This window comes from Nasonia vitripennis, chromosome 3 (assembly GCF_009193385.2).
Source record: "Nasonia vitripennis strain AsymCx chromosome 3, Nvit_psr_1.1, whole genome shotgun sequence".
NCBI lineage: Eukaryota > Metazoa > Arthropoda > Insecta > Hymenoptera > Pteromalidae > Nasonia > Nasonia vitripennis.
The window spans coordinates 24,345,867-24,362,388 of NC_045759.1; the positions used below are offsets into that span (position 1 = coordinate 24,345,867).

The 16,522-nt window shown below is 51.6% G+C and overlaps 2 protein-coding genes across 25 annotated transcripts in view; one reads left to right on the top strand and one right to left on the bottom strand.

The window, feature by feature from the left end:
- Positions 1-16,522, top strand: part of LOC100122466 — a 50,354-nt gene that overhangs the window by 24,564 nt on the left and 9,268 nt on the right. For 17 of the 24 annotated variants that reach the window (XM_032598366.1, XM_032598364.1, XM_032598359.1 and 14 more), the window contains 9 exons: positions 1,215-1,737; positions 1,808-2,182; positions 3,145-3,678; positions 4,004-4,306; positions 4,393-4,809; positions 6,138-6,182; positions 6,598-6,951; positions 7,044-7,639; positions 8,564-8,829. In XM_032598366.1, coding sequence (XP_032454257.1) covers positions 1,651-1,737; positions 1,808-2,182; positions 3,145-3,678; positions 4,004-4,306; positions 4,393-4,809; positions 6,138-6,182; positions 6,598-6,951; positions 7,044-7,639; positions 8,564-8,829 — 2,977 coding nt within the window. In that variant the 5' untranslated portion in view covers positions 1,215-1,650. The remainder of the gene's footprint in view (positions 1-1,214; positions 1,738-1,807; positions 2,183-3,144; positions 3,679-4,003; positions 4,307-4,392; positions 4,810-6,137; positions 6,183-6,597; positions 6,952-7,043; positions 7,640-8,563; positions 8,830-16,522) is intronic. The other 7 variants (XM_032598370.1, XM_032598371.1, XM_032598368.1 and 4 more) reach the window with 3 other exon arrangements.
- Positions 9,791-16,454, bottom strand: LOC103316149 (transcription initiation factor TFIID subunit 12b). Its single transcript, XM_031927526.2, has 4 exons — positions 12,014-16,454; positions 11,510-11,948; positions 10,947-11,439; positions 9,791-10,859 (listed from the first exon to the last, which is right to left on the bottom strand). The coding sequence occupies exons 1-4, from the start codon at positions 12,474-12,476 to the stop codon at positions 10,182-10,184; spliced, it is 2,073 nt and encodes a 690-aa protein (XP_031783386.1). The 5' UTR covers positions 12,477-16,454; the 3' UTR covers positions 9,791-10,181.

The following is a 16,522-nucleotide window of genomic DNA, read 5'->3' on the forward strand; positions in this document are numbered from 1 at the left end:
TCCTCTTTTTCATTGCGGCTGTACTGCAGCCCCTTCGAGGCTTCTTCTTATCGTCTATACCTACCATGGCGGACTCTGAAGATTCGACCAACTTGCAACATCAGAGCTTTAATAAGCGAGTGTTTCGTGACGTCACGCGCGCGCGTACATATACATCGGAGATTCAACGCTTCCATAGGTGTAGATGTGGGTTAGCGCGGAAGAATAATATCGGATTATTCCGGACGTGCCCGGAATACCGCCTAATTTACCGTGTTTATGTTCGGGGCTTCCGCTTGTTGGGCGAGGATCGAGGAGGGGGAGAAAAAAAGGAGACGGAACATCGGAGGACCGAAATAGGTCGCGGTGAAATTATGGTTTCTTTTATGCGAGCAGGAAAATGCATTCTATTTCAGGCTGTGCAGAATCGCCGAGTGAGTAATGATCGCGAGCTTTTTCAAATAACGCGAAATCCGCTGCAAATTGCACTGCCATAATTAAGCCGACGTTGCGAGCCTGAGTCACGCAGCGATCCGAGCGAAGGATCAGCGCTTTTTACGCCTCTAATCGTCTCTCCGTTTTCCCGGCAGATAAGGCCCTCCTGCGCGTTTCCTCGAATCTTCCGAGCTGCCTTGACGCTCGTCCAGAATTAGCGAAGCGAATTCCTCGCCGCTCCCCCGTAGAAATCCCAGGCCGACGCATCTCTCTCTCTCTCTCTCTCTCACTCTCAGGACTCCGTCGCAGAAAATGCGATACGCCTCTGATCGATACACACACGCGCGCACCCATGTAGCCAGATAAGTACCGAGTCGAAAGGGAAACGGGGTTGAAAGTTTATCGGGTCGTCGGCGGCGGCGGCGGCGGCGGCGGAGGAGCGCCGAGTAGCATTTTTAGTCGCTGCGGACGTTTCGGCGGCGAGAGGCGAAGACACGTACGTGCGACCTGCCGCATGCAGGTGCCGGGACCGTTATCGGAGCGCTACTAATGAAAACGAGCAATATACTTAGTCGCGCCGGACGAGGCATTAGTATTGGCGATGAAGCTAGCGCCACTCGAGCATTTAAAAGTTGGATAACGTATATATGGGCGGACTTTTAATCAGAGGGAGCGGGGAGAGAAAGTTTTGCAATAAACGTTATTGAATTACGGCTCTTCTTCTGCCGAGTTTCGCCAAGTAATAATGACGATTACGATAGCTGTATGGAAAACTAACGGAGAAACTTTCTGACTTGCAGGCCCCAGCAGAGCTACGGTTCGAGCTCGCGTCAAGCGGTGTCTCCGCGGACGGTCGAGGGTAGCGGTGTCGGGGGCGGCGCTGCTGCGGCGGCTGGTGGCAGCAGCGGTGGCGCCGGCACAGGCTCCCCGCAACAGCAGCAGCAGCAGCAGCAGCAGCAGCAGCAACAGCAGCCGCAGCTTCGCTATCACCAGCAGCAGCAGCAGCAGCAGCACCACCACCACCACCAACAGCAGGCCTCGAGCACGACGGGCCCCCCGAGCTTGGCGGGGCCTCCAGCCCACAGCCTGCCGCCGCCGCACCACCCGCACTTCTACCACTACCTCCATCAGCAGCAGCAGCAACAGCTGCACCAGTACCAGGTCGCCAAGGCACAAGCAGCAGCAGCGGCCGCCGCAGCAGCTGCAGGCCCCTCATCATCGCCGGGATCGTTGGCGATGAACAGTGGCCCGGCTGGCGGCCCTGGCCAGCCACCAGCGGGACTACAAGCGACCTCGTCCACCTCCTCTCGTGACCAGCACGTGGTAAGTTACCTTACCTTATCAGTCTTTGGCCTGTACAATGCACGTATACTGAGCGTCGAACGTTTGTCAACAGCAGCAGCAGCAGCAGCAGCAGGGAAGTGACCCGAGCGGCCTGAACATTACGATAATGAACATCACGGTGCCACCAGTGGTTCCGGTACCGGCGGGTCTGCGCTTCGTCCACCCGTCGTACCTACCGCCTCCGCCGCCACACTCGCACCAGCCACCTTCGCAGCAACAACAGCAGCAGCAGCAGCAGTCGGCGGCTGCCCAGGTGGCGCAGATCGGCTCGAACAACAACTCGGCCTCGCCTGTGTCCGTCTCCTCGGGACCCTCGTCCATCGTTGTGCAGCAGCAGGTCAGCGGTAGGCAGCAGCAGCCCTCGCCAGCCTCGAGCGCCGCCGCAGCCTACACGAGGGACGTCTATCGCAACGCCAGTCCCAATGTGAGTCTCCGCAAGTAGCCCCAAGGAACACCAAGTAGTAACGGTTCGGGATGGCCGGCTGGTAGTCCATAGGTCAAACATCTCTCTCCAGACTACTCGCCCAATCTCATTGTAAAAAAGTGTCATTCAACCGAGCACACGCGTGCACCTGTACTCCAAACCGCTCTTCTCATCTCGATGTAGGCCACAGCCGGAAAATGGCTCTCGGCTTGTCCCGATATTCGTCTGCACGCGTTTATGCAGCTGCACCCTTGCAGTGTGTACGTACTCGCAACGAGCGTGTATATATCGATTTGTTTACAGGCGCGCGCCGAGCTCGGCGACCTGTGCCGTAATTGCGGCGCAACGAGACGGAGACGGAAAAGCGCGACGTGTTCTTTTTACTTAGTGTCGCGCGAGCTCTCGCAAAACTTGAACCCGCAACAATGGCCCGTAACTAATGGCCCCGCACGCGCTCGAGTGGGCGGGTGAAAGTTGTCTTCACCCACTCGACTCTTCTGACCTGTTTGCGGCAACCTATCTTGTGTACGCGGACTTATATCCTTCCTTGGCATCTACATTCTTAACTTCGCACGTTTGTGCTTCCTTTCCGACTTCCGTCGGTTTTGTTTACGCTAGGCCGACTAGCGAGCTCTGCTCTTGCGATGTTGTTTGTCTGTACGTGGCGTCTTTTTCTCTCTTTCCCCTTCTCTTTGGCCAGTTTCTACTGACCCTCATTACATTGTTTATAAGATAAATACCTGCATTGGTCGAGCCGGTCTATACCGCCTCCCCAACTACTTGCTTGCATTAGTCGAGCGAAATTATTTAATTGGGTTTGTAGTTTGGAGAACTCAAATGATTTTATGAGGTTTATATTGACGAGTTAAAAATAAAAGCACTTGTGAATCATTGTACATGAGCTGTATAGCGAGTAATTTGATTCTAATGTAAAAATGACTGAATAAAATTTTTCTTTCCAGGTGAACGAGCGCGTAGCGATAAGCGTGAGCAGTAGTCCAGTCTCTTCGCAAGTGGTTGGAGTTGGCGCGGGTGGCGAATATGTAGTAAGCGGCCGGGGGGATCGGCAGAGGATATCGCTATTACCGGCACCAGCCTCGATAGCGCCCGCGGCTTCGCCCACCGCGCCCACGGATTATCACGCGGCCGCGGCTGCTGTGGCGCGCAACAGCAGGGGCAGCGCCGGTGCGCCGCCACCACCGTCGCCTGCCGGCCTCCTGGCCGCCATGCAGCCGCAGGACTATCGGCCCAGTCCCGTTGACATGGCGCAGCAACAGCAGCAGTCGCAGCAGCAGCAGCAGCAGGATGCGCCGCCCTTTAAAAAAATTCGCCTCGGTCAACCCACCCAGCTGGTGCCGTCAACCCAGCAACACAGCATTAGCGGCGTTAATGTGATGTCGCATTCAGAGGTGTTTAGAAACCCGGTGCAGGACACGCTTATCATTAAACAGAGGGTCCAAACCTCACAGATCCAGCCTCTGAGGATAGATACAAGGGTGCGTTGAATGAGTATTTTCAATTTGCGCAGTAAGATCATTAATGCGAGAAAGTAGAGAGTTATTAATATGTAAGAGATATACTTTCTCCCAAGTTTAAAAATAACCCGAACGTTGTACATGTAGATTTGGGCAACGACAATCAGGTAGCGATTAAATATACGTTGAATCATAAGATACCGTCTTCAAGTTTTTATGGGGCTTCAAAGCAGTCGTAACTGACAATGCTGGGCTCTTAATTATTTGCGTTGGTTCATTCGAAAGTAGCTGTAATGAAAATGATAAATCTGTTTAATTGTTTTTAATGGAAACATTTTTATTGCAGCCGACGGCTGGTGTGTACACGCCACAAACAGAGGCGATTTCGCCGACTCTTCCTGAGCCTAATACACAAGAGGACACGGTATTTAAAATCACCAAAGACGATCTTTTGCAACAGATCGCCAAGGTTGATCGAGAAATTGCAAAAAGGGAATCACAGATTAGCAAACTTCGGAAAAAGGTGAAAGAGATAGAAGAAGTAGCTAGTAAACCCTTGGAGGCGCCTGGCACAAAACGGCCTGTGGAAGAAGCGTCTTCGCAACCCAAGCATCAGTCCCTTGTACAAAAAATATACGCTGAGAATAGGGTAAGCACAACGGATATCTCAATTTTGGACGTTTTCTTTCAATTTTACGGAAACTAGTTTACATTTAATACTTATCTTTCTTTTAGAAAAAAGCGGAAGAGGCGCACAGGTTGTTAGACAAGCTAGGTCCGAAAGTGAAACTGCCACTCTATAATCAGCCCTCGGATACCAGCGTGTACCAGGAGAATCGCGTTAGGCACCAGTGCCTGAAAACGCGGCTCGTTGAGAGACTTCGGCAGGAACACGCGGATCGTGCCTCGTTGCATCGCCAGCAGTCACAGACCTATGCGATACTCGTGCAGGAGTGGCACCGAAAGGTAGAGAAGCTCGAGGCGACGCAAAAGCGTAAGACGAAGGAGGCCAAGAACCGTGAGTTCTTTGAGAAGGTCTTTCCGGAACTGCGCAAGCAACGCGAGGACAAGGAACGATTCAACAGGGTCGGAGCACGAATCAAGAGCGAGGCCGATCTTGAAGAAATCATGGATGGTCTGCAAGAGCAGGAGGTATTTTCAGAACGTCATTTTTTTTTATAAGAAGTTGCTTATTTTTTTTTATTCTCTGTTGAGAGTGGCTTTTACTTTTTTTTTTTATTTTAATTTATACATTGCTATTTTTTCGAAAATATCTGAGACGTTGAGAATCGAGGCCTACGTGCTTTGGAAGAGCTTATCTTTTATATTATATATTAAGCTCTTGTTAATAATGCGTAGATATTGTCATGTTCGAGTCTCAACTCCTCATTTATTTTGATATAGCAACGCTGAGTGTTTATACTTAAAAATTCGAGTCGAAAGAGAAAAGGTGAGCAAAACATTAAGAAAAAATTGTCTGCTCGTTCCATTATTGTATTGAAGGTGCTAATTTTTGTGTGCTTTACTAACAATTCGGTGGCTTTGAAAATAAACCCTTTCTAAGTTTTCGTCATTGTAATTTTATCAATAAACTCTTTCTCTCTTCACAAATCCTCATCAATGTGGTGAAAGCATTTGCAAGTCGTTTCTGTCGATGCTTTGTTTGTAAAATACACCAGAGATCCTTTTGTGCCAATCGAAAGTTCATCTGACGAGAGTTGTGGTTCTAAGCCAGACGAGATCATGCCCATTAATCGGCTGTTGTGCTTCAATACCATCACACGCTACTAACAATTGAACACCGCTTTTTTCACCCAGTGTGGTTCGTAATCACGTATTGACGTTAAAAAGAACGTTATTAAGCCCGCTTTCACAACGGCGTCTTTATATTTTCTAAAACTTATGACTGTTCCACAACATTTGTTTGACAATAATGCACCCGTGCAATGGCTACATAACAAAATCATCATTTTGCACTGATCTTCGTCAACCGACTAAAGATTTTAATTTCCTCAACAACGACTTTGTGTACAGTTCAGGATATTGATTTTCTTGGTTGGTATGAACGATAACTGCGCTGACGATACCTGATGGTAACCCCTGCCGGTAATCGCGCTGAATGTTTAAGATGTATTGATTTGTTCACTCTCTCCGAGTGCGCTGGCCGCCTCGACCGAGTGCAGGTTTGGAAGGGCCGACCTGAACCAATGGATGGAGAAGAAAAATTTATCAGCTGATGAATTTTCCTTAACTTTTAACGATAAAATACTTTTTTTTTTATAAAGCGTTGTGCCTTCTTTTTCTAGTTTAAAACAATCTCAAAGCAAGAGACGCTTATTTCTGTCATTTTTCTGCACTTGAATTAACGAAATACGCCGATGGTATTTCTATAAAAGACACGTTAATTGCTCTCGAAAAATCTTTCGCGAAACAAAGCACACACATCATGGAAGATGCTAATTCCATTGCTAATTCCTCAGGAAGAGTTGTCGACCGAGTTAAAAAATGCGTTAAAAGAACTTCAGGTTAGTAATGTACATTGCTTTCTACCCTATATAAGCAAAGCATTAATAATCACGTAATACTTTTGTGCAATATTTTACTTTCTCAATGGTTTATACGTACACATGTAATTCGTTGAGCATTGGATGCTGTGCTCCCTTTTGTTACTTTATTTTTATTTCAATTTCCGACTTGTATTATTCTTGATTTCACCTTGTCGAGCAACGATTAAAAAACGAAAATGATTATAAAACTGGCCGAGTAGTCGTCAAAACGAGCTTGTGAAAACCAAAAAGAATATTGTCACTTGTTCTCTTTCGCGCTCGACGTGCGTGCAGAGTAATAACGATGCGCCGAACGAAAGTATAATATACGACAAAAGTGTGGGCCGGAACGTCTAAAGCAGTGTCGCGGTGGGTGTCGAAATTGTGCTTGCAGATGGAGGACAAGAAGATGCGTTCGTACGCGGTGATACCGCCGCTGTTGCTGGACGCGAAACAGCGGAGGATCGCGTTTCAGAATCGCAACGGTCTACTGCAGCCTGAGGAGCTCGAGGCGATGCACAGCGAGAGGAAGCTGATCAACGTTTGGAGCCAGACCGAGCACGATATGTTCAAGGAGAAGTACCTCCAGCACCCCAAGAACTTTGGAGCGATAGCCCAGTCATTCGAGCACAAGTCCGTCGCGGATTGCGTGCATCACTACTACCTCACTAAGAAAGCGGAGAATTATAAGCAGCTATTGAGAAAATCGAGGCGTACGCGTAGTTCTCGAAACAATCCTAACAATAAGGTGAGTTGACTGCAATGTTAGCAGTTTTTACAATCGACACTGATGCATCTAAAGTTTAATCAACTTAATCATGTTGCAATTTTTCTTTCTAGGTAAATAATAGTAACTCCACTATCGGACCTATAGATATATTGACGACGGGAGTAACGACGAGGCTGCAGCGTGAGCAGCAACAGAAAACCCAGGAAAATCCCCAGAGCAGCGCGGCGGCGTCGAGTAGTAGTAGTAGCGCGAATGCGACGACGTCGAGCTCCTCTTCAACAACAAACACCACCTCCACCTCGTCCGCGTCGACGGCGGTCACGAGTGCGAGCTCCGTCACCACGAGCTCGTCGTCCGCGTCTTCGAGTAACGCTGCCGTGGCTGCTGCGGCGAGTTCGTCCACCGGTAGTAGTAGAGACGCTGCTTCGGCGAGTTCGACCGCGGAGCCCTCGTCGACAGCAACGACGACCACAATTACGTCGACATCCACGACTGCAGCGTCAGCATCCGTCCAGAGTACCAGCGCGACGACGACGACGTCGAGCGTACTCACGACGACGCCCACGTCGTCGACCAGCGCCAAGGACGCTCGCGAAGCCAATAAGGAGAACAAAGAGATTAAGACCGAGCCCAAAGACTCGATACTCAAGGATATCAAGGAGGAGTCACAGTCCAGCTCCGAGACACACTCCAGCAGGGAAATAAAGTAAGTGGCTGTTGAAAAAAAAACAATTTCTATTCTGTGAATTCTTTCCATCGTGTGCTCATCGCCTACGGTCGAACACTGGTTTCATTGTTTTATCTAATGCCAAAAATGGACCAGATATTACTTCTCGAGAATTCAGCGAAAAATAAACCGCGGTGGATGAAAACAAAGAGTGCAGAGCAAACGCGAGGGAGTCTGCACAAGCTAATCCGGCCGATATTGCAATCGGGATCGAGGGATCGTTCTCCTTTTAATTAATTCGAAACCATGCCCAAATTGGATGACGTGCGTTCGAGCACTAGCTGGAAGAGATTTTATAAGCAAACAAAAGTCCCCTCCCCGTCGCGATCGCTGGGGAATATCGCGGCTAGCCTATCCCTTCGCGATATCCACTTAGTGGATACACCGTTGCTCTGCGCGTATATAGCTATATACGCACCTAGGCTCTAAATGCAAAATTTTATTTTAAATCTGCAATCTGCGCGCGCTTTGAATATTAGTTTAACGTTCGCCCCGGGTCGAGCTTTCTCTATCTCTCTGTCCCTCTTAGTTCGCCTCCACGGGATACGGCAAAATCGAGAGTGGAAGCGAAATAGAGAGTCGGATAGAGAATAAGCCAGATCAGTCATTAGTAGATTGCAATGCTAATTAATGGTTATTGGTTAGCGGACAATGTTTGCGCAAGCATCATCCACCCAATGTTCATCATCTTAATTGAGTCGAGTCCGTGGAATTCATCGACTTTGATAGCGGATCGGATGAGTAGGGGCAGGGATCGAGAAAGATTTGCATTTTCACGTTGAGCTCGTATAACTCAATAGCTTTCTCGACGATCCGCTACCATACCCCGACCTACCGTTCTTCTCTAGAATTTGAAACTCGGCGACTTTTAGATTTTAAAAACAATGGCTATTCTTTTTGCAGGGTTGAAAGCAAGGGCGCCCTCTCCTCGTCATCCAACACAAGTACGGCCAATACCAACAACGCGAGTAGTAACCTTCAGATAGAGATTCAGCAGCAACAGCAGCAGCAGCAACAACAACAACAGCAACAGCAAAAAGACAAGAAAAAGAATGCGGGAGTCACTTGCGGATCTACCGCCATCAGCAGGTCGAAGGATAAGAAAAAGGAAAATCACGCGACGCCTATGGAGACCAGTGATGAGGAAGCCCAGGCCATGGACGCGATGGGTAAGTCAATACAATCCTGCGTTAATTACTTTGACGTTCAATCACATCTCTTCTTAGTTATGAAACGAGCGAATCTGAACTCTGTTGAATCAACTTTCGATTCCGAGGTCACAGCGGCGTAAAAATCATTAAAATTGGAATCGAATGAAATGAATAGCTTAGCTTACTAGTGGCAATCAGCATTGGAAAGTTGAAATAAAGTTAAAAGTTTTTGCCTTCGGTATTCAAAGAATAGATATAGCTAAAATGATAGATGTAATTGCTAGCTGTTATCGTAACGATTTTTATTCCAAATCGCCCCAAATATAACAAAGAAAGAAAGCACAAACAAACGTAATTGATAATTCGAACTAATGACTGCAAAACCAACCGTATTATCTACATGCACGTACTGCAGAAAAGTCGCGCTAAAGCATCGCTTAACGAACCAATCGCGCGCTCCAAACACAAGGAATTATAACGAGAGCAACGATACGTAAAGCAGCAGGATGGGGGAATTTTGCATCAGCACAAATATTAATCTTCGGCCGGGTATAATTTCAAAAGGCTCTGTCCACCCGGCGCCGACCCCCCTTGTTTATAATTGGTAATTTTACATCAGTCAGTTCGACGTGTACCCGCGCCCGCGCGCGGCTCCCCATATGCAAAAGGGAAGTGCTTGCTGTGTGCTCACTGCACTGTGGCAATTATTTTACTGTAATTGCGTTTTGTTTCATATTTAATAAAATGTGCCGCTCTCTCTCTCTCTTTCTTGCGCGCGTGCGCTGACTGTTTGACAATGAAATGCATACATTCGGCTCGCGGTAATCGAATTGATTCCAGGAAAAATGAAGTACATTTAAAATAATTCCCGGTATTAATCAAAGCTCTACTGCAATCAATTCGCTCGGCACAACGGGCTTCTTCTAAAATTTGATTTTCCAGGAAATTTTCATACCAGTAAAGTTTTTAATAATGACAATTGCGGTTTGATGACTCGTTTATTATAACAGATATATTATTCCAGTTGTGTATATACAGGATTTTCATCGTCGTCCCTTTTTTACATGAAAAATTACGACTCGATTCACAATCGGTCGTCGTCGCTACACAGATTATCAATCACAATCAGTGTTCGATTCACCATTTTGAGTTTTCGCACTCGACACTAATATTATTTTTACACTCACCATCGATCGGTCTCGCATTGTTTGCATTGAATATCTATTCAGACCCAGAGCGCGACACAACAAATATCGGCAATTTTCCCAGCCAGCGTAGGATCACTTTCAAAAGCACAGCGACCCGCCTCACTAGTCGGTACGATTGTCCACCTGCTGTTGGAAGTCCGCGCGCACCCAGGGTCGAAAGTTTCAGGCGAGCTGCTGCTGCTGCTGCTGCTGTTGCACGTTCTCACTGGTGCTCGGCTGCTGCTGCTGCTGCTGCTGTTGCTGCTGCCCAGTCTTCACGGGCTCGTCGACGGAGCCGTTGGCACTGGAACTTCTGCTCTGTGACTCCGGCTGCTGCTGCTCGTCGACGTTGGCGTGACAGAGCTTGCGGTGCTTGTGCACGAAGTAGTAGCTCGGGAACTTGCTGCCGCAGATCTTGCAGGGATAGTACTGCACGTTCAGATCCAAGAGTCGCACCTCGCGCTTCTTGCTCTCGGGCTGCGCCGGTGGAGTCTGCCTCGGCGGCTGGACTAGTAGCGGACGCTCCGCGCCCTCGCCGCTGTCGGTCGGCAGCAAGTGGCGACTCGCGTGCTTGCGATAGCAGTACTGCGACTTGAAGGTGTGACGGCAATAGCCGCAAGTGTAGCTACCTCCGCCGCTGTTGTTGCCGGACCGCTGCTGATTCTCGGCGTTACTGCTGCTATTGCTGTTGGCGCTGCTGTTGCTCGGGGTGGAGGATTGCTGGGCGAGCTGGTGGCGATCGTTCTCGTCGTTCTCGCGACAGTTGCTCAGCGACGGGGACCCGACATCCACGTCGCGGCAGTTAGCAGAACGCCCGTTGCACTGAGGTACCAGGGATCGGTGCTGTTGTCCCGCTGATGCCTAAACAGAAATTTCAGAACAGACCGTTGGTACTAGTCGAAGAACCAAGAGATAAGAGCACGACGACGACGTAAGATCGATAGTCACCTGAGCAGTGGGCGGCGCGTAATTTTCATTCAGCACCCGGTGAAACTTCACGGGACCGTCGCAGCAAGCGACGTCGTAGACGACCCCAGGTGTTTGCATCGTACCAGCGCTGCTTCCCGCTGCTCTGGAAGACGACGAGGATGTCTCGGGATTTCCACTGCGCCCGGAACGGGAGTTCTGCCTCTGTCTCGACCCGCTGCTACCTGGCTGCTGCTGAGAGGTTTTGCGGCGCTTGGGCTGCGACTGCAGCTGCTGTACGCTGCCGCCGGAGTCGCCAACCGAGATGCGTTCGCTGCTGATCGAAGGACTGGGCTGCCGAGGCGCTACGTTGCCGCCGGTCGGCTGCTGATCATCGCTGTTGCTGCTGCGATGCGTGATCGAGCTTGCCGAGGAAGAGGCGACCACGAGCTCTGGACTCGCCGAGCGCGACCTCGAGCGCGAGCGACGATGCTGGGAAGCGCTGGAGGCCGGCGATACGGATGACTCCTTCGTCCTGAAATTTCGTCGAGTAACGCAGACAACGTCAGCAGCCGTTTCGTGATAAGGGGCAGATGAAATCTCACCCGTAAGGGAGCGTTGTTTTGTGGATGATCGGAGCAGGCAGCACCGAGATGGCCGGCGGCAACTGAAGAGCTGGCAAGTGCGGCAGTTCCAAATGCCTGGGCGGATAGAGATGACCAGCGGAGGCAGCGGCTGGTGGCCAGCAGAAGGCCGGACCCAGCAAACGATTCGGCACGGGTCTCAGCACACTGCCGGGCTGGGGCTGCTGCCGCGAAGACTGCGAAGACTGCGATGACAGTGGCGGAGGAGGAGGAGGCGAGGACGAAGTCGGAGGGACCGCCAGAGGGGCTCGAAGCCTGAGCAAAGCTGCTCGACACTCCTCGAGAGCCCCCGGCATGTGCAGCAAGTGCGTCGCCAGCAGGACCGTGTAGATGTTGTCGAGCGTCACCTCCAGGCGGCCCGTGTACATGTAGTTCAGTAGGGGCGCGAATGCCTCTCCACCTGAACGAAAGCAGTTTTTCATCCGAGCAATGCGGGTCGCTGCAAAAGCACTGGGTCATAGTTACCAATGGTGGAGGGTACGGCGACGGAGGCGATGATCGGCGAGGCTCCGTCGTGAGCCGCTGTCGTCGCGCCGTCAGCGGCCGTGCCCGCGGCCGTCGCCGCGAGCAGCGCCTTGAGGTAGCCGCTGTGCGCCGCCAGGACGCTGCGGTGCGCCACGAAGTGGTACTCGCCCTCGTTGCCCACCCGCACCAGCGTGTCCGGAGGCGAGAGCGCCTCCAGCCGGGGGTAGTCCTCTCCCCCGAACCAGGCTCGGTAAATGCTGTACATCCTCTTCTGCGCTGTGAAATATCCCGGAAGCGCACTGTCCTCGGAGGTGGTCCGGCGAGTCTCTATCGACGCATCGCCGAGGGCTGCGAATTCGCGGGAAACTCGCTGGCAGGACCGTCGCGTCGCGTTCGCGGTCGTGATTTGAACGCCAGAAGTCGCGGCTCCTCGCAGCGAGCCCGCGCGCGCCCCTCCATTCATCCTCCGCGGTCACCCCCGCGCGAGAACCGCCCCTCGAGCCAGCAGATTGGCTGACGCTTGCGCCGCACGTGTATGAGAGCGCTTCTTCTCTTCGCGCCGTTTCCGCCGACAATCGCCGATCGAGGGAGATAGAGAGACTGCACAATTCGCGAGAGCTGCATCTATGCGCGGTCCCTCGGGTTTCGCGATTAGCTCGAGACTACTCGTGATTTCTTCTTCGACATTGTGCGCGACTAGAGCGGGATGGGCCATTACTTTCGCACTACTTTATGCATTGGCAGTTGCTATTAGCGAGCGAGCGGCATGAAAGATGCAGGCGCATTTCATTATAGGCGCCGCGAGCCGCCTCGGTTTTAAAATAACTCGAGGCTCGGAAATGGCTATCGTTTTTCGGGGCGCGCGCGCACTCGAGAGTCGAGAATCCACTCGTGCAGCGCGCGCGAGAGAGCTGGTATACACTCTGATCTCCGCATCTCAAAGGAGGGAGCGCTTTTCCGCGCGGCCGCCTTTTTCGCTGCGGCATCTCATCAAATTACGCTGTTTACCCGCACAGCCCCGGGCCAATCGAGCAGCACCTCCTGCAAATATGCGAGCGACGGTTTTAATTTTCGGCGGCTTCTTGGCGGTAGGCGCGCGTTTTTTCGCTGCTTTTTCGCTGCGGTTTAATTGGACGCGTCTGAGCGAATCGCGACCTTTTCCACTGGCGCAGGTGAGCGAGAGGGGGGGGGGGAGATAATTGGCTCATCAATAAATTAAATAAATAAAAGGGCGAAAAAAAGGAGGCCGCTCAGCTCCTGGCGCGTATATTCTAATTAGCGGGCCGCGCGCGAATTTACATTCGATAATCCCGGCGAATCAGCGGGGCTCGCGGAAAAAAGCGGCAGCTCGGAAAAAAATCTCGAACGCACGAATCGCGCGCGCATAATCCGCATCGAGCAAACAAACGGCATAGCGGCGCAGTCAGCAGCTGGCGGAGCCTTAACGCCGAGTGTACACAGCCTGGCGAAATAAGCTAGGATAATTACGAAACAGCGAGAGGGAGAGGTATAGCAAGGCGCTGGCAAATATCGGCTCGTTTACAGATCGTGCGCGCTCTGTCTCTCTGAGAGCGACGAGGAAATCAATGGACGCGCGCGGCGTCGGATTAGCCGATTACGTAGCGGACGCTTGCGCATAATTTGTCGCGCGCGTAGCTATATAGGTGTGCATGGGTGGCCAAGGGAGGAGGAACGAAATCCGAGGGAGCCTGACAGCAGGAGAGAGCCAATAACAAACAAACGATCGTGAGAAAGCGACGCCGCGGAATAGGAGGATAGGCGATTACGCACATTTCCCCGGAGACTCCTCCCGCCGCTTTTACACTCCTCTCCGTGTACGCGCGCCCGCGCTTCAAGGCAATCCCTTTGCGCCGCTTTCCGTTGTGTAAAACCCGCCGAATCCGGAGGCTCGCGTGCTCGCTGACGCCGATGCCTCCGCGGATTGTCTTCGCCCGGGCCATTGTTTAATTTCCGACTCGGCGTTGTCGAATTATTCAGCGAGACGGCCCGGAAGATAAAGAATCGGCGCTCGGTCCGAAATCAAGTTCTAACCCAGTTGAAATTCACTCTCGGGCCGCGGGAAATTACCAGCCACTCGACTCGATACACAGAATGAGAGAGAGAGAGAGAGAGAAAAGAAAAAGCCGCTGCCGCCGGTGGAGTAGTGATTGAATCGCTGTTGGAATAAAAGGGGGCCGCCGCGCAGTCTCTCGGATATGAAAACCCTCGAGATATTTTCCCTCCCTCGCGTAATATCGCGAAAAGTGTTTGCTTAGCTTGTCTCGACTCGAGCCGCGCAGCATTAAACCGAAGCCGCTGCTTGCCGCCGCTTTTTCCCAATTACGATCGCTATTTTCCGATGAAAAATTACTCGCGCGACACGCGTCCCGCGGCTTCTTCTCGCTCCGCGCGCCGAGAACTCGTTAGCCGCGAGGCTCGCGCGAGATCGAAAAATCGTCGCGTAAGTGCATTAAAACGTGGCCGCCGCGCGCAAAAACCGGAAAACAAAGCGGAGGCCGCCGCTGGAAAAATAATGAACCTCCCTCGCACATCCGTCCGGAGAGCAGCGTATCAGAGAGCGACTCGCAGAGGGGGTAGCTGTGTGCAGAAGCCGGAGCAAATTGGTGGGCAAAATTAAATGAAGGTAAAGCGAGGGCTAAAGTTCCGAGCGAGAGAAAGCGAGCGAGCGGACGAGCTAATTAGCGTCTTGATTTACTTAATCCCAATTAATGGCGCTCTCTATCTGCCTGCAACCGTTTCCTCTCTCTCTCTCTCTGTGGGCCGCCGCCGCCGCCGCCGCTGCTGCACGCGTATCCCTATAGCTATAGACAGGCAGTGAGAGAGAGTCTCTCGGCAAATAGCGGATTATGTACGAACGGTTTCACTGCGAGGATTATACGGTCTGTAGTTCGCTGCAGCTTCGCGCTGTAGCTCGCTGCGCGGATACCGGAAGCTAGTACTTTTTGATCGCCCGAGCGCTGTCCTGCACCGCCAAGGCCGCCTCGCGTTATAACCAAGTGGATTTCCGAGAACCGCTAATTTCACTCTCGCGCGTACTTTTTCGAGCGCTAATTAAGCGCAAATTCGCGAGCTTTTCCCGAGAAGCCGGCGGCCCAAAGTCGCAGGGCTGAAATTTATCAATCCGATCGCGCTGGCGAACCGCCCCGGAGGGACGGGCGGCGCATCGAGGGGAAGCCGCTGAAGGGTTGTGGGCAAACAACATCTGTCAATCGCGAGCGATCTCCCGAGTATTGGCTTCGACTCCTTCCGAGAGCGCGACTCGCAGCATCTCCCGCGTGTTTGCTTTTAATCATTTTTCCGGCAGGTCTCGTGAATGCGTAACGCGCGGCCTCCTAAGTCGGACATATAACGCGCGCATAATTGATTCCTCCTTATGGCGCTGATAATTGCGCGTATGTGCGCCGGATTATTCCGCGCGACGCTCGCGTATTCCCTTTGAGTCCGCCTCGTGTATTATACAAGCGGGCAGAGAGGGAGAGCGAAAAAGGCCGCTGCGGGGGTAAATAAGGAGGCTGAGCCGGCCTGCCGGAAACAAAGGGAATTAACGTGTTCGATTTTAATAATTGTCGCGAATCTAATCCTGAGGCGAAAACTGCGCCATTACTTGTGCAATATTCAGCGCGGCTCGTAAAAAATCACGACAGCTCCCGCACGTATTGTTCGATGACTGCACACGCGCGGCTGTGCGAGGCAAATATGGGTTACGCTAATTGCGCCGCGCGCGCGCGCGCGCGCTCTTTGTGAAAAATTTATTCCCTCTTGTGCGCTCGGGCAGGCTGCAAAGCCGCGCGTTAATTTAAAGAAACAATGGGGATGACTGGCGCGCGCGCTCTCCGCTGCATGTTTAATCAAACATCTCGAAAACGGCCTGCCTGCACATAATGGCATTATGCGAATGATAAAAGGGAGAGTCATTTATCTCCGCGAGGAGCGGAAAAAATCCCGGACGAATGAAAAATGATATTGACACTGCTTGCGGCTCTCTCTCTCTCTCTCTCTCTCTCTCTCTCTGTATGCGCGCTCTCGTTCGAGTGGGAGGGGGTCGAGCTTCCACCGCGAAAAGGATATTCTCTTGATGAAAGATTCATGCAGAGAGCAGCTCTCATTCGATCTTCCTGCGCGGCGGCGGCGGCGGCGGCTTAATTAGCGCTGCTGCTGCAGCCTTTCCTGCATTTTATTTCATTCGTTTATCTTTCGAGTGGCTTTCCTGCTCGCGTAGGCACTTTGTGTTTCGGCGCTGCGGCTTCGCTTTTTATTTTATTCCGCGCGCGAAACAGCGGATCTGCGCTATTACAGCGCCCGCACGTCGGGCAGTGACGTGCGCATGGCTAAAGAGGAGAAAAAAGCTCCAAATCCATTAGGCTGATTCGCCTTGCGGCTTTGATTGAGAATTTCCCGAACTCCCGAAACGGAAAAAAAAAAAAAACGGAAAAAAGCTCGGAACATCCGGGAGCAACTGGCTGGCCGCGCCGAAAATGACTGCTCGCC